The sequence below is a fragment of the Eubalaena glacialis genome, chromosome 3 (genome assembly GCF_028564815.1).
Source record: "Eubalaena glacialis isolate mEubGla1 chromosome 3, mEubGla1.1.hap2.+ XY, whole genome shotgun sequence".
Lineage (NCBI taxonomy): Eukaryota > Metazoa > Chordata > Mammalia > Artiodactyla > Balaenidae > Eubalaena > Eubalaena glacialis.
The window spans coordinates 4019424-4044208 of record NC_083718.1 but is presented as its reverse complement, the minus strand read 5'-3'; the positions used below and the strand labels follow the sequence as shown (position 1 = coordinate 4044208).

The 24785-nt window shown below is 37.6% G+C and overlaps 1 protein-coding gene across 1 annotated transcript in view; it reads left to right on the top strand.

Moving 5' to 3' along the window:
* The window catches only part of PTPRC (protein tyrosine phosphatase receptor type C), a 121379-nt gene that overhangs the window by 34956 nt on the left and 61638 nt on the right, over positions 1 to 24785 (top strand). Inside the window, exons 3-4 of the mRNA XM_061187231.1 lie at positions 18471 to 18497; positions 21888 to 22085. Coding sequence (XP_061043214.1) covers positions 18471 to 18497; positions 21888 to 22085 — 225 coding nt within the window. The remainder of the gene's footprint in view (positions 1 to 18470; positions 18498 to 21887; positions 22086 to 24785) is intronic.

Genomic DNA, 24785 nt, shown 5'->3' with positions numbered 1-24785 from the left:
TAACTAAATTTCATACTATGGATGAATTATATAAACATATGGGGGCTAAAAACCCTAAAAAATAATCTTCTTTCATTGATTAGTAGACTTTCGTGTATTCATTTGGTATACCATAAAGTAGCAATCAAAAACTTTTATGAAAAAATTATATTTACACATTTTCAACTAAATTCCGATTTATCTCCTTAAACCAAAGACATTTATTTCCCTGCATTTGCTTATTCCTTACATGCAGTAGAAATGACACTGCCTCTTTGGCCTAAAGAACATATCCTCTTTTTATGGGCGTCTGAAGCAGTAGCTCAAACTCAGCATCGTTTCCATTAGGTGATGGATGCTGTGTCCACATCTACAAAAAGTTATGAGTATGTGTTCAGTAAAGACATTTAAGAATAAACTCACAAGTAGTGAATAGGGGTTTTAGAAATCAGTTTCATGTATTAAGTAGATGATTAGGTAAGCTTTATTGTATCTTTCAATCCTGAAATTTTATGATCCTTAAACAGAGCATAATGTCCAACGTGGTCTTTTTACTAGTGGCCGTTTACAGCATCTGTATTATAACTGCATGAAGACCGGGGCCGTGATGGCAAACATTTACCAGGTGTGCTAGGAAAGTGCCTCCAATTTCAAAATAATTCTATTTAAGAGTGAAAAAAAAGCTGCTTCATCTTTCTCAGAAGTATAAAAATAAAACTTTAAAAAAATAACCTTTAATTGGGAATAGTTTTAGATTCACAGAAAAGTTGCAAAGAGAGTTCCCATTTACTTTTCACTCAGCTTCCTCTAATTTTAGCATGTTACATAACCACGGTCCATTTGTCAAAACTGAGAAATAGTCATTCGGATTTCACCAGTTTTTCCACAAATGTCCTTTTTCTGCTGCAGTGTCTAATCCAGAATACCACACTGATTATGCGTTATGCCTCTTTAGTCTCCTTGGATCTGTGACAGTTGTTAAGTCTTTCCTTGTTTCTCATGATCTGGAAACTTTTGAAGAGTTACTGGTCAGATGTTTTGTAGATCGGCTTTGAATTGGGGTTTGTCTGTTGGACCAATTGAGCTGTGATGCTCTTTCTTGAACATAAATGCTAGTCATAAGTAATTTTCAAGAGAATTTTATTATTAAGACTAACTTCATTTAGGACTAATTTACAATAGTATCACTCAGAGTATGCGATTTCATTCTCACAGTGATGCTGAAGCCTGTGGTTCTGTGACTCCCAATGACATATTTTCCACTCTGCAGCTAGACTGTTGACACAGGGATCTGTCCTCATCTACATGGCATTGACCTCCCCTCTGCGAAATTCATGCAGTACCTACATCACAGGTCCCCTTGCACAAATATTAATGAATACAGATTTCCTTATGGAAACTTCCAACCGGTATTTGCTGTAGCCTTTCTGTAGCTGGTTGTTTCCTACCTCAAATTTGCATCCCTGGCAATGAAAACAGCTACGTATTATTTGGAATGTTTACTATGAATCTGAGGCTTTACATATCCCTAATCTTCACCACACCACTGCCAGATAAGTCTTACCCACCCAGTTTTTAGATAAGAAGGCAAAGCTCACTCCCAGGACCTAAATCAAGGGGTGCGAGGCAGAGCCTCTGAGTCCCCTGCCCTGTTACCCTGGACCGCAGGAGCATCCATTTTGTCTGTGTGGCCATCCGGTCTACGATAATTCTATTATGCCTCCTGCCTAGCCCCCCACAGGACATATATTAAAGAAACAGTGATCTTGAAGAGATACTGCTTGGGAGAGATCTAGAGGAGCAGCGAGAGAGGGAAATGATCCATTTCAGTCAGAGACTGAGTAGAGAGTGTCAGGACGCTACATAAAGGGAGGAACAGGTAACTAAGCACCTCAGGGTCAGACTAGCAGGGTGAGGGCTTAATTGACATTAACTAATGTCATCATCATCATTATTATTATTACTGCTGCCATTTCTACCATTGGAGGGAAGCTCCAAGTGATTTCATGTATTTTCTCATGTTCCTAATTCTTCATTTTATATTCTTCATTTTTAAAAGATGTAGCTATGTGTTCTAAGATACTCAATGGGTCCACTGTTCTGATTTATTATAAATATATCAGCACATTATTTAAGCATCCACAAGTTTAGGGTATTGTATAATGTGATCCTTACCTTCTGAAGACATAGCTGCTGTGTTCCTGTTTATATTTTTTCAATCTTTGTCTCAAAACCAATTAGCAGAAAAGATAGAGATTAAATGTAGTTTTAAATAAATTTCTCTCAGACACACACGATTAATATTAATTTTCTAATTACAAATATAATAGATTCATGATAACAATATAGACACAGAAATGTGTGAGTTAGATGGATAATAGTGTAAATAGTTGATAATACTTAATAGTTGACATAATGAGGCATACGCTTCTAGACTCCTTTCCCCATGCATACACCAAAGTGACTGTATTTAATTTACCCCAAATTTTAATTGTACCATATGCTGCAAAACCACGCTATCAGAATTCCCACTCCATTACTGGAGACTCTGCAGTGCCCCATTAGTTTGCATAATTCTATAAAATAATGTATTAACAGTCATATAGCATGTGAATTACACCTAACTGTTTCTCTAATCTGAAAGCCTGATTTCAGTTATAACAATTTTTTTCCAGTCATCCTTGGAAAACTTTAAATATTTCTCAATTCTACTCACTTTAAGAACAGTAGTTTTTTGACATGGAATTAATTTTTGTGAGAAACAGAAGTCTAGATTTTAAAGAAAATGTAATTTTGTTGAGGTAGGCGAGAGGCTGTGAAAGAAGTATTTATTATAGGGGGAAAAAAAGCCCAGCACTTTCTCACTAAATGTGCCTCAAATTTACCTTTATCTCATTCACATTTAACTTTCATTCTTTAAAAAGGTATATGACATTGATAATATCTCATTAACCATAAGAATCTACCTAATTTTGGCTTCATCTTCCCCCTCACTAGGATCAACTGGAATAGATTCTCATAAAGAGACAAAATGATGTAAAAAAAAATGACAATAAATCTATGAGCTTCTCATGAGGTTTCCCGTAAGAATGATCTCAGCCCAAGTATGCTTTTTGTTCCATGATATTAAATGACATACTGGGCCAAGATCTGGATTTCCTTTGTCATAGATCAGGCATAAAAATTATTTTTCTATCTCTGTAAAATTACGTATAAGCCATGAAAATATGTTAATGAATTGATAATTCAAAACTCATGTGGTCTGTTTTCCCTGGACGGTTTTATCACTACAAAAGGAAGGCAGGCATCCCTATCCTATTTTATTTTATTTTATATATATAAATATACATATACATATATGTATTTATACATGTATATTTTTTGGCCATGCAGCTTGCGGGATCTTAGTTCCCTGACCAGGGATCGAACCCGTGCCCCCTGCAGTGGAAGTGTGGAGTGTTAACCACTGGACCACCAGGGAAGTCCCCAGGCATCCCTACCCTTAATGCCCCCCCAGTGGCTACATTCCTGGTTCTAAAATGGGTGGGTAAATTTCTGCTGTCACTGCTGATTTCACTTAAAAGGGTCACTAAAGCTTATGAGAAGCATGATTCCAGAACTGTGCCACTGACGAGAATATCATTCCTGCTTCAAAATGGAGGATTACACCTCAAACTCGAGGTTATGGATGCTCTGTGAGATTAAAATTGCACCTCAATGTGAAAAGTAAGTAAAAGACATGGTTACAACGAGAAATAGACCAGTAACAAGTCGTTTTATTTAGGCCACTGCACATCCACCCTCCAACGTTGTAATCGTTGTTGTTGTGTTTTTTAACAACTTGATTCAGTCCAACCAGTTTCAGTTCAATACATGGGAGAGTTGACGTGTTGTCTGGGCACCCAGGCTGGCACCGCACACGTCAAAGACTCAGGCCTAAGGAAGCCATGTCCTGAGGTTTTAAAAGGGTGACAATTTTATCATAGCTTGAACCTAAGCCTACGGTGTTCTTTTGACTTTGGGGAATGTCTCAGCCCGTCGGTAAGGAGAAACAGTGAGCTGAACGTGAGTCTGGAAAGAGGCCATGCCTGTCCATTCTTTTGTATAATTGTCAAACTTAAGATCTGTGTCAGTGAGTGAGGGGTTCTGGAGTCGTGTTCTGGGTGATGGCCAGGAAGCTGGGTCCCAGACAGCATGGCGCTGGTGTCTGAGCACCTTTGGGAAGGGGCACCTGGGATTCAGAACCCATGGGACCCAGCCGTTTCCACTGCTTACCCTGAGACAGAAATCGCAGATGATAGGTCATTGGGAAACCACGTGTCTTTCAGGGCTGGTATCTTCATGGTCACTCATAAGCCTTGCTTTGATAAAATTTTTTCAAAGCCCTCCAAGGGATGGGGGGCATGCAAAAGGAATATAGAAAACACAGCACTGGATATGAAAAGCACATCCAAGCTAAGGGAACACGGAATGCTATATCCTGGGTGTGTAACTCAGATTCTTTCCTTTCTTGCCCAGCGCAAGTTGCATTACCCGTAGAAAAAGTCTGCAAACATTCATAATTCAAGACAGTAGGCACATACAGATTCTTACCCAACCCATAATGAAAAATAAAATGAGATTTTGTGTGCCAATTAAATAAACAGAAGGTTCATCCCTGAGAGCCTCTTAAAATGGTAATTTTAACTACCAATGGATTCCTGACTCTCATCTGAAAATTATGACCACTGATGGCCACTAAGGGAAAAAGGCAGAGGGATAGATGGGTGTTACTGTAGGGAACATTTACTCAACATCACCTGTGTGCTTGCTGTCTATTTTGTGAAGCCCTCTGCAAGTATTACTCCATCTAACCCTCCTGTGTACCTGTACATACACTAGGTGCGGTGATCCTGTCTCCACATACAAGGAGAACAAAGCTCACAAATATTATTTAGCCTGTACAAGGTCCTCACTGGCTGAGCTAGGATTCAAAACCAGGTCAGTGTGAATACAATGCAAAGCCCAGTTCGTTATGGGTATAGTTTTACATTCTGTTCTTCATTGCATGACATAAATAGAGATGTACGTGAAAATTCGAAAGCACATGAAAATGACAAGAGGAACCACAATACCATTTCATCTTATGAAATGAGAAATTACACATACCATATCTTACAATGAGTTTCAAAATTATATTGCTCAAAGTTGTCTTACCAAGTACAAACTATACTAAGACTAAAACCCAAGATATTTATTATTTACCTTCCATAAACTAGCCACTGTGTAAAATGCAAGGGATGACGATTCACCAGCACCTTTAAGAAACACAAACAGAGTTAACAAGTCAAATGCCCAAAGGTGATAATCATGGTGATGATGACAAAAACAGTGATTAGTATCATTTTCTGAGTTCCTAAGTGAGGAAGGGCTCAATGATTACTTAAGGGTTCAGTGCACTTAAGGGCTTCACAGACATTGTCTTACCTAATAGCCATGCAGCCCTATGAGCAGATATTATAGATTAACGGGAGAAGAACTGAGGTTCAGAGAGGGTATGTCACTTTTCCAAGGTCACACAGCTAGAGAGTGGCAATGGAGACATTCAAACCCTCCTGTGCTGGTTCCAAACATCTATGGTCTTAACTGGAACATTCCATGTAAAGAGATAACTAACTAGATAAGTCGATTTATGATATGCATCCCCAAGAGTGCTACACATTATTATTATTCTAAATGTTAGAAGACTTTGGTGGCCTGAGGGGACCAGGAAAATTGTCACAAAGTTGGATTTTGAATCAAGTCTTGGGGATGGCTATGAATCAGGGTCATTAAAAGAAGGAAAGATATCCCAGGCTAGGGTAAAATTATACTGAAAGGGAGAGGGGTGGCGTGTGCTGAAACCCTATTGGGTGACATTAAATTGTATTTGAACTGAATTTGAAATGAAATAAGTGATTTCATTTAAGAATATTGATAATGTTATTGAAAAGGCAACTTGGAGATGGATTGGGATGGACTTTCAATATAGTAAAGATTCTGGAATCTTCTACTAAAATATTTTAGCAAGAACGAAGCATATCAGTACATTGTAAAAGTGGACTTGTGGCAGTATCTAAAATGCATGGTGGGGGGCACTTCCCTGGTGCTCCAGTGGTTAAGACTCCACGCTCCCAGTGCAGGGGGCACAGTTTCGATCCTTGGTCCGGGAACTAAGATCCCACATGCCGCATGGCATGGCCAAAAAAATAAAATGCATGGGGAAAGGGGGAGTCACAGTTTAGAACTGAGTATAAAGGTTGGTGAAATAGGATAGGATAAGTAGTCAGACTAGGGGAAATAACAGGGAAAAGGAAAGAAGCCCAGACGCCAGATACTAGATATTCACGGACTATGTACCAAAGTTGAGAATAAAGTGAAATAGATACTCTGTATCCTGCACTCCCAGGAGGTGGCCTTATGTAGTTAGTAAAAAAATGCAAGAGCTTTGGTGTCTGGTAGGCCTGGGCTTGAGTTTCTGCACTGTTACTTATCACTCTATGTATTCATTGAATTCAATTTATTCAAACTGTCAGCCTCCTCATTTCCTCATTTCTAAAACAAGCGTAATAACACTTACCACACAGAGATATTCCGAGGAGAGTAGGTATTCCAAAAACATTCCTTTTTTTACTCAAGAGAGAGAAGTTTCCTGACATAAAAAGCCACGAGAAACCGACCCAATATGAATCTTTCTGAAAATGTTCAATAAAAATGATCTCATGACCTTTTCCAGGGTAGATAATTTATGGATGTTCATATATTATTTTAATATTTTCTATATCATGAGCTAATTATCTTTAGCTAAGACCTAAGACCGTTGGTAGAAATACTCAGCATGGAAAATGGTTACCAACCAGGGCTGAAGCGTGTCGGTTAACATGGCAAAGGTAGCAAAACTCACCTGTACGTTTCTGTGTTCTCAGGCGTGAACTTTCAGGAGACTTCAAGTGTGATATTAAGGAAGTCACTTAACTTATTTAGCTCAGAACATTTGCTTGCCAAGGGTGGTATGTGGTATGTCACATACCACATATGTGGGAGAGTAACATTCGTACGTGATGATAAAGAGCTGTGTACTTTGTGAAATATCCTCACCTCCACTCTGTTTGGTCATTTCGTAATCTTGAGGTTAAAGGATTGTGAATTCTATTTACAAATAAGCACGTTTGTCTTACTTTTCTCTTTGGAACCTGTTTTCTCCAAGTTGCATTATGTAATGAATGAATCCAATTTCATTGCGAGCCCAAGAGAGGGTGACCTTTTATGTTACTGAAGAGACGATTGGATTTAACTTTTTTCTCTCATTAAAATATGATTTGCAAATGCCTTTCAAAACGAAGTGCTTCCAAGTGAAACAAATCATCCTCCTCATCTTCAGCCTTCTCTCTGAGACACCTTTTCATTGAAACAAAAACAAATCACCCTGAACTTCAGTTTTGCTGCAGGAGCTCATTGTCTTATCAGCCGGCTTCACCATAAACTAGAGAAGTTGTGGTTTCACTCCGAGATGGGGCTGCTGCGGCCGCTGCCATGGCAACCCGCTGCACCATTTGCAAAGGCTTGTGCGCTTAACCGCACCAGCTACACCTCTTCCTTTCCTATAAAGACTCAGAAAAAGAAAAACAGAAGTACCCCGAGGAGGAGAAACCACAAGAGCAGAAAAGCCACCAAGGCTGCTCTGAGCTGTGCAAACAGCCGTCTGGCGAGGAGAGCGTGTTGAAAACCTATTCTATTTGAAAGGGGAGCTTTTCCCATTAGGCCCGGTTCCTTTAATGATTTTGAAAGTCAGTCGAGTGTTTCTGTTCGGAGTTTTCAGCAAGGGGAAATGAGAAGAAGTTAGTAGCGCGTGTATCGGACTCTGCTTTTATTCCCCTTCCCTTCTGGGCAGCCTCGGCCGACCTTGGGATGCTGTTGGCGAGACGGAAGACCAGTTGCTTAGGCGGACTCCCTACAGTCTAGCGTGGATCTTCTGTTTATCTCTTGTTATCTTGTATTCAGTTCACCAAAAAAAGAGGATGATTTAGATTTCACTCCTGATTCGTCTAAAAAAATCTGTGGATGGTGCTGCCAGGCACTGACCTCGACGCAGAACTGAGTCAACGCGCAGCCCCGCCCCCAGCTTTCAATTACCCGCCAACAGGGAACCTGCCCACCGTCTCTCTCCCTCACCCCACTTGTTTTAGGAAATGTAGGGTTTGATCAGCACAGTCTTTTTTGTTTGTTTGTTTTTTTAGTTTTAAAGCATGCCCGTAATAACAGTAAACCATTTTCAGGCGTGTTCTGTTTGTCCTTCCTTGAGGATTTGGGTAAAAATACTGAAGGATGAGGTCCCAGCTCGGTTTTAGTTTGTCTGAGGTCTGTTCACATCCCCTCCCCGCCTTCCCAGCTCCTCCGCCCTCCAACTTTTCTCTAAATAAGAATCTACCTCTTTTAATGTGCACTTTTTAAAAACGCATTTCAATGTGGGACTTACTCTGAATCCCATTTTGATGGTCCACACGTGATATTTTACTCATTTTGGGTCTGTTTAGAGCAACTGCTGGATTTAGCGTTACATATGTTTCCCTTATGGCAGTGTGCAGTTGAAAAAGTGTGGCGCTTTTTAAAGTCAGATCGGCATTTAAAACTAAACTCCTCTTGCAATGAGCTCTTTAGCCTTGCACAGATTTATTTATTGAGCCTTCCTCTGTAAAAAGGACAATGCTATCTACTTTGTGGGGTTTCTGATTAAATGAAGTAATATGTACATTTATTTATCATAGTGCCATTCACACAGGATTCGGTTATTAAGTAGTAAAAACTATTAATAGTACTAAAGACACTCGTAAAACAATTTCATGACTTGTGCAAACATCCTTCGATGACTCTTTGAATTTCTTTGACTATGATCTTACCCTATCCTAGAGAAAGCAAAGAGCTACAAAAGCATGCTTGCTAAGAGATTCATACAATTAAAAAGTTTTTGCTATCTGGAGTATATTTGATAAATGTGGTATTTATCCCTGGATTTCAATAAAGGAAAATAGACTTTTTCATAAGAAATAAAAAGACATTTAATACATAAATAAACCTATTCTGAGAAATGTTTTTACGGAGTCAATGCGTGAGGAAGTGTTTTCACCAATCATTCTTAACCCTGGTTCCCCACCATCATCACCATCAGAGCTTTAAGAAAATACCAGCCCACAGATCCCTGCACACCTCAAATTTACTAAATCAGAATTTGCAGAGATGGAGCCCAGGACTTTTAATCTGATTTAATCTGTATTTTGGGTATATGTGTACAGTTGCACATCACTGGTACAACCCAGCATCACTGGGGTTCCTGGTCCTCATATCCATCACATCGTCTACAGAATGTCCGTGGAAAAAAATGGGTTTGTGTCAAATGTTTTTGAGAGATTCTGGGTTAAACAAAGCTGCATAAATTTTCTCTTTGCCTTTACTATATTAACACACTTTATATATCTCTCCAGGGGACATGTAGCATGAAATGCTTCTGAAAAAAAATTGACTACGGGCCATTTTAAGACATTCAAGTCTGAATCAAAGACTCCAGGTTGGCCATCAATACCCAAGAAGTGATAATCTCATTTTCTTTCCCCCCATGACTTACCGATACATATTTTAAGATAGAAAGTAAGGCAAAATAACCAATCTTTTGTAGATGGTCATCTTGCATTTATTATTATTTTTTGATATTTGTTAGTTAATTACAATGGCTAAAATTGATAGCATGTTTTAAGCCAAATATGAAGGACATATAAATGCACGCCTAGTTTTAGAGGTGGATGTGTGTGTACTCACATGTGCTCACGTGTGAACAAGAATATTTGTGATGTGGCATATGACGGTTATTTGGGAGACAGCTAGATATGATTGGTTTATTTATTTATAATTAATTTTTATTGGAATAGAGTTGATGTACAATGTTGTGTTAGTTTCTGCTGTACAGCAAAGTGGATCAGTTATACATATACATATATCTGCTCTTTTTAAGATTCTTTTCCCATATATGTCATTACAGAGTATTGAGTAGACTTCCCTGTGCTATACAGTAGGTCCTTATTAATTATCTATTTTATATATAGTAGCTTGTATGTGTCAATCCCAATCTCCCAATTTATCCCTCCCCCACCCCCTTTCCCCCTTGGTTTTTTACATCTGTGACTCTATTTCTGTTTTGTAAATAAGTTCATTTGTACCACTTTTTAGGATTCCACATATAAGCGATATCATATGATATTTGTCTTTCTCTGTCTGACTTACTTCACTCAGTATGACAACCTCTAGATAGCTAGATATGATTGCTGTATTTAAAAAATTAAGAATTTTAAAATTTTATTCCACTCCAAGGCCATGTGCATTTGCCTTATTTATCCTTAACTGAATTTTACAAATTGATACCTTTCTTTCTTATTTGTGTTTTTATTCAAGTGTGTGTGTGTGTGTGTGTGTGTGTGTGGAAAGTTTACACAGGACTGTAAGTTCTATAGTAAGACAATCCTTTGCCCCCATCCTACTCCTCATCCGCCATCTTTCCAGAAGCAAACACAAACACAAAGATATTTCACCATTTCTAAATGGTATTATCTGTTGTTCTGCAGTTTCTTTTTCTTTTTTCCAAAGATTTTAGCCGGTATCCATTGACTTCCTTTCTTCTTCTTGGAATGTTGCTTTTTAATACCCCTTGTTTTGTTCATGGATGCAATGTTGTCTCATTTCTGAGACGATGAATTATAGTTGGTTTTAGTGGTTTGTGTTCTCCTTGAACTGTCTTGTTTCTCCCAGGTCTGTCTTCTGTTTATCTTGGTCTCTGTCCTTCTTCTTAGAGGCTTCAGTCTAAGTTTCTTGGAAGCCCATTGTATTTAAGAGTGAGGTTCCCCAATAGGTATGTTGAAATTCTGTTGTAATTGATGGAGCTTATAAGTCATGGGTCTTACTAAATTGCATGAAATCAGAAAGGCGTTTAAACTCAATGAGCCTTAGTTTCCTTATCTATCAAAGGAGCTACATGTCAATAGATATTAAAATCCTATGTTTCTATACCAGTTGAAATGTCTAAAATTATTTTCTGGTGGTCAGCAGCAACTATATTATCTACAGGACTCCAGGCACTTATAACAATATAAGCAATGTTTTAACACAAATCCTGCATGAAGCATAAGAAAACTAGTATTGGATAGACTCCTTCACACCTACCACTTCCTAGGTGTGTGATTGATCAAGCTCCTTGAAGTATCAGTTTTGTTCCCTATAAAATAGGGAAAATAATTGCTAACTCATTGACTTGCTGGGATGATTAAAGGCAAAAACTTGTAAAGAGGTTTGCATAGTGTCTGATACATAACATTTCAGAAAACTCTTGCTATAATTATTATATTTACTGGTGGAGGGAAGGAAAGACTACTTCCTATGATTCTCTGAAATCCAGCTAATGCTTTGTTTGTCATTTGCACAAAGGGCTTACTCCACAGATACTTGGTAATTTGATGCATTTATTGGATTTGCTGTTTGTGGACCATATATCACATTTACAGAATAAGTAAAGGTAGAATCCTTTTATTTTTATTTATCTGCTGTATTATTATCCTGCCTTAGTAAGCAAGGAAAACCATACATATCTGTTTTAGTTGACCTGTGTTTTTTGTCTTGATTTGCTTTTTCCATTTTTGTATTGCCTTTATGTTTATGGAGGTCAGGTGTGCATTCTCAACCTTCAAAACATGAGACCATTCATTTTAGGCTGGATGCTGAAAATCAGCATTTATTTCATCTCTTCTGTTTCACCCTTCTGTCCTTGTACTTTTCTTAGATTTGCTGAACTAGACAGATTTAATTCCCTTTGGAAATGGTGTTCCATTCCTTTTGAGGAAGTGGGGGGTCAGGGTGGTGGTGGTGATGGGAACAGTTGGTATTCAAAGCCTAAGCATGTCTTTTGAAATGTCATTTTCACTCAATTGATTCCTAGTTTTTGCTGAAATCTCTGATGGGGGACTTAGGGGTGCAACTTCAAGGTAGCTTTGATTTGCAATCACTTGAACATTTTGAGTTGTAAAAGAAACATATTGGGAAAGGTAAATTCAATAACAAGACACATGTTAGAATAACACAGCTCTGAAGATCAAGTGGTCTGTTAACTACATTTTCATTTGTTTAATGTACCTAGTCAATTCCATGGGTGATTCACAACAGCAGGATTATAACGCTGGGAAATGATTTGCAGATTTTTGGTGCTATGGTGCCACCTACTGGAAGATTTCTAAATAGTCCTTTGTCTAAATAATGAAAACAGGCACTTAGGTATGTTAAAAAATGGTGTAGAAAATATTATCCCCAGAGGAGTAAAAGTCAAAGGATAATATACAGAAACACAAGATATATAACAGTGCTCTTTTTATTATATTTATTGGATGTGACGTGTGTGTATAATCTAAGAGACCATTCAATGCAGTTCACACTTTGAGAAATCCTGACACCTTCTATTTGCTGTCACACCCTAAGCCTGTGACCTCCTAATTCCTGCCGCTATTTCACATATTTTTCTTTACCTGTTTTCCACACCCTCCCAGTATTGTTCGCATATAATGTCTACACATATTGTAATGCTATTTATGTTCATACAATCTCCTAATTTTAAATAGGTATTTATTGTACATTAGTTATTAAGTGCTTTAGGCAGATGTTTTGTTTGCTTTTCCAGGTCTATTTGACTCCACTATCAGTAGATGATTGCTTTCTAGTCATACATAAACTTGGGTATAAAGACAGCAGGGCTGCCCACCTACATCAGACAACAGAGGTAACCACATTAACTCCACTGGCCGAGCAGATCCCTCTGTGACCAAACCCAGCAGCCAAATGGGTAGATGGTGACATAGTTAAATACCTCATACAACCCGTCTCATCAGGTCTTCCTGTTTGGTGATGAGAATCCAACACAGTCCCTTCTGTCTATGATTTTGCTAACGTTCTGATAATGTCTGAAATGCAACGGACACTTGAAATCACTTGAAGAATTACAAAATGTGATGAGACATCGACAAATTATGCAGACCTATGGTAATATTGTCTCCTCTAAATATTTAAGTAACTTCACCCATCCTCTACTTTATCATGTTTTTGTTTGTTTGTTTTTTGTTTTTGTTTATTTTTCGCCAGACCTCGGGGCTTGTGGGATCTTAGTTCCCCGATCAGGGATTGAACCTGGGTCTTCGGCAGTGAGAGCGGGGAATCCTAACCACTGGACCACCAGGGAATTCCCATCCGCTACTTTATCTTGTGTGGAGAGACAGTCTCTGCAGAAGTATTTGTCAGTGTACATTAAAATAAAAGTCAGCAGATTATCTGGGAGGTGGATATGTCCTTTAGATATTACTTAGATTTATAACTAGTCTATTTCATGTAGATTGTCTTTATATGTGTTCCTACTTTCCGAATTGTAGTTAATTTTTTGATGTTTTAAAAACTAATTGAAATATTTTTTTTAAATGTATGTAGTCTAGTGGATATAGCTTATTGAAATGAAAGTGTCATTTCCAGTTACATTGCTATAGTGCCTGCATATTTTCTTTAAAATGTTGGCTTAAATTTGGGAATGGCTTACATTTGTAAAATTTTATTTTCAAGTGCTTCTATCCTATTTTTTGAGTGCCTAAATAATTTTCACATGATTTATCATGTTGACTAAAAGTGTTACAGAGACTGCAAATCTGCTTACAGGGATTGTGTGCGGTTTTAGTCTTACACTGAGTATAAACTGTGTTGCCGAGGGCTTGGAATTTTCTTTCAAAAAGATAGAAGGCTCTGTGTGTGTGTGTGTGTGTGTGTGTGTGTGTGTGTGTGTAATACTCTATAAAGAAAATGAAATAAAACATAAGCATCTGTGTTTTAATACACTAAAAATCACTCAGTGGACGAATTTAGAATCAGATTCTGAGATAAATGGATAGAAAAGAAAATGCGTATTCAATCTGAGAAGCTTTTATGGGAAGTAAACGGGAACAGAGAAGAAAGGAAGTGTGATCAATGTTTAGATATTATGTTGTTTTCCATGGATGCTGAATTTTGTTGCATTGAAGGTTAAAGGATTTGGGGAAATGTTGGATATGAGACCATGATTAGACCAGAAATATGTAGATATAGGTACAGATAACTTATAGATATATCGATATACAGATATGTTATTATTCTATTCCCAAGCTCCAGAAGCCTCTTCACAGCTAAACAAGAGATGTGTGAGTTGTAATTCTTTTGTTGGTGTTACTGTTGTTTGGTTGCCTTTCCTGTCAAAATAATATCCTGTAGTAAGCTAAATTGACACACCACTGAATTTTCTGATATTGGTCTGTACCATACAGAGAGCATTCACTCAGCAAACTATAGTTTAGTCTGAATGTCTATATTTAGGGTCAAGTTTATTTTAGCCTTTGTAACACTATGAGTCATTTACTCTGAGGTCCGATCCTAATTAAGATGCTTTTTTACTCAGCTTCTGAGCTTTTCATAAACACTGATCTCTATGGAACCTAAAACACTGGCTAAGAGAAGTTCCTGGCTGAAAGGTCAAATGGAGAGAAAGGCTAGAGGGCCAAGTTGATGGGGAAAGCAGGATGCCGGAGGTTGGAGAGATGGCCTGCGGAGTCAGATGGGCTCAGGGTCAAGCCCTGGCTAGCCTGGACCAGCCCTGAGAGCTCAGTCAAGGCATCCGTCTTCTCTGAGCTCCTGAGGGTTGCTGTGATACTTCAGAAAGAAAATACAAGCAAAAGGCTTAGCGTACTGCCTGGTACCCAGTAAACACTCAATACGCATTAGCAATTAGTAATAAAATATTATTTCTGAAATGTTCTTTAAAAAAGACAAATCTCTAGTAACTGTCTTCTTCCTTTTGGTAACTTACCTTGCTCTCCTTTTCCAAACTTAGACTAAAATACTGGACATCGTCTATTTCCTTTAAAGAAATGCATTGCTTTCGAACGAGCTGGAATTAAATGAGTATCGCTGGGGCATTTGACACAAATGTGGCCTGATAAGTAGTCTACTGGTTGGAAACATTTTTAGCATATTTATTCTAGTATTCATAGTTCTTAGGTGAAAAAGAAATAGCTTCCCCATTGTCCCATCATTTCTTTTCTCATGTCCACAATAAATACGTGATAAATTATAATTCCTTACTATAAAATGCTCTATGTCATTTGTGTTACATATTTTAGTGGCAAAAAATTAATAGATCAGAACAATAGATTATAGTGGTCTGTGGAATTAGTGATGGAGCTAGTATGGGTACCATTAAGATTTCTCTTTTCTCTGTCATCAAATCTACTATTTGATTTTTCCTCTATATTAATTGATTCCGTCACTCAGGAAAAAATTCAGTCTCCTTACCTAGTCTCTAATGTTCACGCTTGGCTTTTGTCCCAAAGCTGTTGTTTTCAGGTCTGATTTCTCCCTTGCATTTACTCACGCTCAGAATCATTCAGTAATGACTTGTGGACCACATATTATATGCAAGACTCTTTGCTATGTAGCCAAAGCTGCTTCTCTTCCTCCCCATCCTCATCCTGTGTGATTCTTGCTGACCTCAGGTGGATGGGATTTTATTTATTAGTCATAATAAAGTGCATCTATGACTTAAATGTCTTTGCAGACCACTGAAGAGTAAATCTCTATCTCTATCTATATGTCTTATGGGTTATGAGCTTTTCCAGGGAAAAGGACCATGCCTTCATCGTGTTCAAAAGTAGCCACTAATAGCACGCCAGCAAAACAATACATCTTTCTTGGACCTGACTGAATCAAATGAACTTGTCTGAAGTTCCAAGGGTTTAAGTGTTTATACCGAGAAGGGGCACATCAAAATAGTTTTAGATACTTAAAACCTTATATATTTCTCAGATAAAGAAGAGGGGTGTATTCTATGAAATGTGTTCATACACTTCAACTAACTTGAATATTTTGAATGTGGCAATATGCTAAATTCTTTATGAACAGTTACCACGAGGGCTAATTTTTCTTCACTTAAGACACAAGGTGTTAATTACTGATATGCTGATATTTTATTTCTCTTATCACTTTTTTTACAAATCAACACAATTCTAAGAACTTTATTTAGAAGGAAATAAATAAATGAGAGGAAAGGGAAGACTATTAACAGGAAGATAAAAACTTTAAAAAAGTCATTTTATATGGGATAGAAAGATAAAAGCTGACTAAAGAGGAGGGACAAAAATGCAAATAATATAAATTTAAAACAATATTAAGTATGAATGGTTAAGAAAAAGTAGAATCAACTATACTTCAATAAAATAAATTTTAAAAAAAGAAAGAAAACAGAACTATAATAAGAAAATTAAGTATTTTATATATTTTTAAAAATATATTTTAATAATTACACATATTTATATAATATATATTTTACATATACATATATAAAATACAAAAATACATTTTATTTTGAGGAATAAGCCAGGAAATGTGATTGAAGAATACTGGGTCATATACCTCTGATGGTGCTTCTGAGGGGAGAGTTTTTTCAGATCAGTTTGTTCTCAGAAAATAAAATCTCAAGGCAGGAAGTACCTTAAATACTCACCCACCCATACTTCCATCTGATGCTTGCTGCCCTATCACAAGGTGAGTTGACTGTCATTTGGGGAACTTTATGATCTCTTTATTTAATTGTCATTTACTAAGATGGTGGATGGATCCACGTCTTACTCCATGTGGATGGAATCCAGTTCCCATCACGCCAATAAAGCCGGTTTTCCCAACATTACACAGACCCTAGTGATCAATCCAGTGACCCATGTTAGTACTCGTCTTAGTTCAATCATTTCCTTCTTGAAACAACCCTTGCTCTGAAGTCTTGTCGACTTCGGTCTCCCCCTTGCATGGAAAGTTAGGTCGCCTTTGCTGGGCTCTCCTTCACCATTAACCTTTAGGGTTCTATCCTGGATGCTCCTCTTTTATATGACTTGGAATCTTCACCTCCACAGCTGTAATATCCGTCTATATGCTGATCTGCAGCCTCAGCCCAGATGTATAGCCTGAGCTGCTCACCTCCACATGTAACGCTGCTAAGCGTTTTCCCACAGAAGTCTCAGGTGTATCAGATGCTCCTCTCCCACCTGCTTTCCTTTCTTCTTCCACTCAGTGAAAGCGTCCACAGTCTACCTACTGCAGTTCACTAAGATGTTCAGTTACCAACTTGAATGTCTTTCCAATTACTCCTCCTCCTCCTCCTTCCTCGCATTCAAAGATTTACAAAACCTTGAGGACTACTTCCTAAGTGTTTCATGAATCCCATTTTTTTTTTGAGTACAATTTTCCTCATGTAGGACATCATCCTTCTCATATGCTTTTCTTTAAGTCTCCTCATTTTCCTGTTCCCAGCTTTGCCTTCTGATAATCTATCTTTCATTTCATAACAAGACTGATCGAAAATTGAAATGCTTCTCCATTAAACCTCCCCTTAACACCTCTTGCTGATGGCTAAAGCCTGCAAGATAAATCCCAACTTCTTCTTATTCTAGGACTAAGGTAGCTGTCCATAATCCTTTAGGTCACAGACTAAATGTACCCACGAAACCCTCTCTAACACCTCCTCCACCAGCCAGCCACCAACCCTGGGAGTCTGAATTAGGTGATCTTCATATTTGTTTCTGTATCACATTTCCTCTTGTCTGTCATCACACTGTATGGCTTTCTTTCTTTTCCTTTCTTTCTTTTCCTTTCTTTTTCTTTCTTTCTTTCTTTCTTTCTTTCTTTCTTTCTTTCTTTCTTTCTTTCTTTCTTTCTTTCCTTCCTTCCTTCTTTCTCTTTCTTTCTTTCTTTCTCTTCTTTCTTTCTTTCTTTCTTTCTCTCTTTCTTTCTCTCTTTCTTTCTTTCTTTCTTTCTTTCTTTCTTTCTTTCTTTCTTTCTTTCTTTCTTTCTTTCTTTCTTTCTTTCTCTTCCTTCCTTCCTTTCTTCTTTCTTTCTCTCTTTTCTTTTTTTTGTTCTATATCTCACATTGAACTAAGCTCACTGGGGGCAGAGAATTTCTATAACTCGATCATATTTTATCCTAGAATGTGGCATAATGTCTAGAATATAGTAAGTACTCAATTAATAATCATCATCTCAATAAAGGATTGCATTTGGGAAAATTTTTGCAGAAGTCTTTTCAAAGTCTTTTGCAGACTTGAAATTAATTCCAAAGCTCTCCTTTTTTTCTATTATTTTTATTTTACCAGAGAATTCAAAAACTAATAACATAGTTTTGACATACTTGGGCTTTGTAAGCATGATATTAAGAGAAGGACTACGGTTTCACCGGGGTAGAATGTACTGAAAATTGTCACTTTGTGAATGTGAATTAACATAGGGATGCTGTTTGTATATACATATATATACACATAAATCTAACTTATATTTACGTATGTATGTATGAAGTTTGAAACTTTCTAAGAGATGTTTGTTTTCCTTTTTTGCAGGACAAGACACCGTTCCTTCCACTCAAGGTATTTACATTTTACTTACTCTTGCCAAGTTTATATATTTAACATTGATAGAATTTTCTATTATTTTCTAGTGAGATCGTTTTGTAAGGACAACTTTATAATCATGAATAGTCCTTGACATTCTCTGGTTCTTAACATTCCTGCTTGTAAGATATAAAGTTTGATAACTACCTGAACATATTTTTATTTGTAGATGTATTATTGTGTATAAATTATAGCTTTTCTTACACCTGACAGTAAATCACATAGCAGGTTTCCAATCTCTTTTTAAATTTTACCACTATAAATAAATCAATTTATTTTAGTTAGATTGCAAAACGTCATAGTTAAGGAACTATATGAGAAATTAGAATTCTAAACGTAACTTTATATATCTATGTAAATTCCTGCAAGAGAAAAGTTTTGACAATATTGAGATATTTTGTAATAATCATTTCCAAATTCGATTGTACAACTGAATTGTCTTAACAAGTGTCCTAATCCTGAGATAAATTTAAGCAATGAAGATGCTGACAATAAATTCATATATATCAAGTGTCAAAGAAGAGAGAAAAATTAGATCTGGTTAAAAATAAATTACACCACTTAAATGATATTGTTATTGAAAATATATTATTGATGTCCTGATTAATCATATGGTTGACATTATGCATTAAGAAGATAAGTAAAGCCCTGAAGATAACCCTGATTTAACAATTATAATGCACAGTTCTAATGAGGCACATTCAAAATATTCTGAGAAGTGGATTATTAAAGAAACTCTACCATGGCAGAGAGGTTTTATAAATATATTAAAGTCATTGATGCATAGCAGATTGTGATTGGTTTATGCCACCTAATGACATGCAACTCAGCATCTCCACCTTTTACAGAAGAGTAAATTCATCTCAACCATAGAAACAGGTTACTTTTGCAGAAGGGGAATGGGAGGGAGTAGAAAGGGGATTGAAGGTTTAAAACAGTAGGTGACCCTCACCTTATAGAGAGAGTGTCCTGATCTCTGCCCAGACTCGATCACAACAAGCCCCCAAATGGTGAAACCAGGTAAGTTAAAATAGTGGCCCCCAATGCAAATCAGAACGTTCTCTCCCAAATACTGCCAAGGAGAATGTGATCAGTGGAAACCAGTATCTCTCCAAAGCGGGACCACAGGGGCAATGTGGAATTGGCAACTGAAGCATGTTTTCTCCTCCTAAATTCAGTTCTTATTTATGAAGTGAGGGAATGTGCATGGAGCTTTAGAATGTCTGCAAGGATGTTAAGGCTTCTAGGTGGAGGGTGGTTCTCCAAACACCCTTTCTTCATACACCATGAATTGAATTTGCCTTTGACTAGAAGTAATCCTTAGGAATGCTACTCTTCAAAACAGTAAAGCACTGTTATATGAGATATTTGCAGTGATTTTCCCTCTTTGGAATTCAAGTCTAGCAAAAGCATGGAGGGGGTGATAAAGGGAGAAAGTTGCAACAGTTTCCTCAAAGCAAATGAGACCATTGGAACTTTGCCGACACCAAAATTAGTTTAACCTGAAAACAGTAAACGAATAATTGCTCGTCTATAATGTTGAATGTGAATGAATGTTATTGGACAGAATTTTAAGCTCCTCCCACCCTTCCGTCTTCTCTCTCTCCCCATCCCTGATCTCCCTCCAGTCTCTCCCCCGCCAACCCACCTCCCCTCCTTTTACTCAGTATATACCGTAACGATGAGAGAACACTACAGTTAGATTTAGGATTTGACACTGAAGACAGGAAGGCACCACTTGCTTGTTACTTAGTTGAACATGTTGACATGTAATTATGGGTGAAAGTTTGTTAATAAAAACATTTATTTGTGAGTTATTAGGCTATGAAATTTCAGGGATTGGAATTTTTCTTTGGAAAAGAACACATGTAACAGCTGTCCTATCTCTTTGGATTTCTGTAATCACAGAATAGTTCTGTGATCTTTCGTGTACACTGACGTCGAGGCAATTCCATGCAGCTCAGATGGGTTCTACAGGTACTTAGTAAAAATGGATTTCACATCACCTTCAACATTAATGAATAAAGCTGGGACTTCCTTGTGTCGTTTCTGTTTCCATTTCTTAATTCTCTACTCAGTGACCTTCCATTTCCGTTCTTAGTTCTGCCCTTCTTAGCACTTCTGCCCCTTTTCTGGTTCACCCCCCATTCTCTCTCTTTTCCCATATATTGAACTGAGTTAATTAAAATGCTTGTGATATAACTTATTGAACTGAGCTAATTAAAATGCTTGTGATATAACTCAATTTGAACTGAGTTAATTAAAATGCTTGTGATATAACTCAATTTTTTATTAATTAGATATTGCAAAACAAAATTTGCTATTCATAGAAGTAAACACATGTTAAACAGAAATTCAGAAAAAAATGAACCTCTATAATCCTAATATTCAGAGAGCACAACATGTTTCTTTTTTAAACTGGTGTGCATCCCCATTCTTCGAGATAAAGAAATCCACTTTCTGAATAAGAGAGCACACAAATGTAAAGGCCTTTACTACACGGTGCTCATTTGCTGTGCAGGCAGGTTTTTCCATTTGTGTGCTCACCTCAGCTGTGCACAGACCTACTTCACCACCCCCTTGCTACAGTTTTCTTTTCTCTTGCCACAGTTTTCTTTTTCCTGAAGTGAACTGAAACTGGGGAAAAATTTATATCAGTATCTCAAATTGTGTTTCTTTGGTTATCATGAAAAAAACATTTTTGTAGACTTGGGTCATCTGTATACTTGTTTGTGAATTTTGTTTTCCAGTCTTTTGCTTGGTCTTTGCTTTGTTTGAATTTGATTGATAAAGAAAAAAAATCAGTGTGTGCGTCTAGAACTCTTGTCTTTCATTTTCTTCTCCTGGAATGCTAGCCCGCCTAATAATCCCCTTCCAACTTTATCTTTCTTTATTCTTTTCTTCGTTGATCAATCTTTCACAATTTCTTTTAATCATCTTTACGCCTGGTGTTTCATCCTTCTGAACCCAATTGCTTTGGACAGTTGAGAATCCACCAGTGAAGTGAGAAGAGGGCGGGGAATAGCTGCTTTCACCTCATTTCCTCATTTTCACCTTTAGCCCCTGTTCTGCAGGTGCTTTCTGACTAAGTCTATATATTCCATCTATCCCTCTGGATGCATCTATATTTGTGTATATATGCACGTGCATACATGTGTACGCATTGTCAAATATACACACACCCCATATACACACACACACCATAACTCATATCTGTATGGTGTGTGTGTATATGCACACGTATAGGTAGGTATATTTATGTATGTGCAGTCATGGGCCGGGGAGCTAGCCGGCTCAGATGATACAATTCAGGGTATGACTCACATGTTTATTTTCTCCCCCCTCCATCTCGCATGAATGTGACAGGACTGAACACAACAGAAGAGTCCTCTACTCTGCCTCCAGGTCATCCCTTACCTGCTCGCACCACTGCATTCTCACTCGCAAGCATCTCTGAACGAGGAAATGACTCCTCAGAGACCACGCCTCCTCCTGGTCCAGAAAGTAGCACCACCGAAGTATCCCTGAACTCTTGGGATAATGATAGTATTCCTGCTGTGACAGGTTGGCAGCGATCTTAACTGAGATGGGATTAGGGAAAAACTTGTCTCTCTTTGTTTTTTCTTTTTAAATTTTAAAGTTATCAGAACAGTTTAAATTATGTTCAGTTTCTACGTGTGAGATTTTACTAAAGTGTGTAAAACGTAGAACATCTAGGTGTTAATGAAATATTGGCCGGCTAAAGTAATGAAGCCTGTTGTTAGGGAGAGGGGGTGGGAGGGAAGTCCCCCTAAGTAAAATCAGGGTGTGTTGACGGGGGACAGCGGCGGTTCTCGGGGTCCTCTGATCCCCACGTGCTGCATCATTTTCCTGGTTCCTGCTCACCTAAGTTTTCTGTAGCCCCGGGGAGGTCAGAATGTCCTTTTTCAGGTCTTTGTTGGTCTCGCATTCCCCGGCTTTTACCACAAAGTAGAATTTTTCTTGGTTCAATCCCAGATCCTCAATATCAGAAAATTATTGGAGACAGACAATTTATTATTTTTTTAAAAAACCACACTGAGGATTAATAATTCAGCTTTGCTATTTGGATTTCTTCCAGGGATATTTGCACTGTTTTTTTAAAAAAAATATTTAATTAGGGTTGTGAGTCCCAACGGTAGAATTTAAGATGATGTGGTCCTGTTCGTAGCAAAATATCAGAGTGACGTGGGAGGTATTTCTCCTGGGGAAAACCTCTGATGCTCCTAGAATCCAGGGACATCATTGATCCACTCGTTCTCTGTTTAATGGTAGGTCCACAAGCGTATCTGGTACATAAACTGACCATCCTGAGATTTGTTCCCGCCTTTTCCTAAATAATGTGCTGTGTGCCACTTTCTGAGAGAAACTGGTTAATAGACATGTTCTGTTTAAAAAGACTAAGATATTTGTTCAATAAGGTCATCAATCTTAGCTTGAAACGCAAGCACGGGTAACACCATCACATTCCTGGGTGATGGGTACACGTAGTGTTTTGAGTACCATCTGGATGAACTTTATTGGCTGTGGTAAGTGGTTGAATAAATGTTCAGTGTCTTTTATATCAATGACAGTAATGTATATTTAATCTTTATCCCATTTTCCCTGCTACCATAGGGCAGCGGAGGTGGCTGGCACCTATCTAAACATTGCAAGTGTTTGAATTCCTTTTAACAAAAGGAATGTGTGGATGAGGGAACTGATGGCTAGGTAGAACTTTTCATGCTAAACTTTTTTATTGACTGAATAACATCACACAGAGTTTTCTATTTCAAAGCTTCCACATTTCACCTCACATGCACAAATGCACCCATACAACATTCCTACCTTTTTATTTCCCCAATTTTTTTCCCCTGAAAACGTTAAAGCCAGACATTTACATATGAAGCAAAGTGCGAGAAAAAAAGGTTTAAAATGAAATAGATTGGACATATGGATGAATTATTTAAAAATACTAACTTGCTCTGGCTCAATCATACTAGTGATAAAATTAGCTTGGAAAATTTCTTATGCTTTCAAACAATACAACACATTTTCTTTTCTGGAAAATAATCTTGGTGATATTTCAATTCTCTACTGGGATAAGACCTATATGTGTTATTTATTTTATGTTTATGATTGATTTGTATTGTGGAATGGAATGTAATCAAATTTTTCTTGCTTACTAATATATGAAGGGGAAAAATATGCCTCAATCCATTTTTGTAACAGTATAATATACACCATTTCAAAAATTTAAAAAATTATTACAGTAACATTCACATGCATAACACTAAATTTGATTTTGTAATATTATCTTTATAAAATTAATGTATGCATGTTGCCAAACAGCATTATAGAAGCATTACACACACACAAACACACACACACACACACACACAATGAAAATACACTCTCCCCAAACACTGCTCCTTAAAAAGTTGTCTGTCTTCCAGACTCTCAGCATATAATTCTGTGTGTGTGTTTCCTCATATCACTTCTGACACTAGCTATTATCAATCTTTTAAAACTCTGCCAGTATGATAAACATTTTTCATTTTGATTTATGCTTTGATTTACATTAAACTCTTTTTCATAATAATGAGCATCCTTGCATATACTATTTGGCCATTGTCTCTTACATCTCTCGCACATTTTTCTGGTCTTTTCCTTGTGATGTGTAAGTGATTCTTGTATATTGGGGGATTCTTTGCTTATTCTGCCTACAAAGAAATGTCCTCACTTTCAGTTGTGGAGTTGATGGAGAATTCCAAAAGCTCATAGTGACCCGGAAGTCACAAAAGCCATCTGGAAACATGAGCCACCTATGGCTGCATCCACCCAGACAGGCTCTGAGATGTGTAAACGAGCATGCAGGTGCTACCCTTTTGGCAGGTGAACTTAAAGACGAGCAGACTTTCACTTGAACAGACTGGTCCGTTTTACAGTTTGGTAAACTATAATAACAGTTTGCTCCTTATAACTTCCTGGTATTTAAAATTTTCGCCTGCAGTGGGGAGATATTGATGAAATGATCTCGCTTTCCTACCTTAGAGGTTAATCAGCACAGAAGCCTCACCTGCCGGCTCCTGCAGACCCGCGGGTGCCTCTCTGCACTCACCCCTGCTCTGGGCAGGAATGTCAAGTCCAGTCTGTGGCTCCTTCAGACTTGTGCAAATACAAAGAGCGCATGAACACCGTCTAAGTACGGAGTGAGGGAATCCAACCACTGTTCCACGTGTAGCATTTGCTGGTGGATGGATTTGG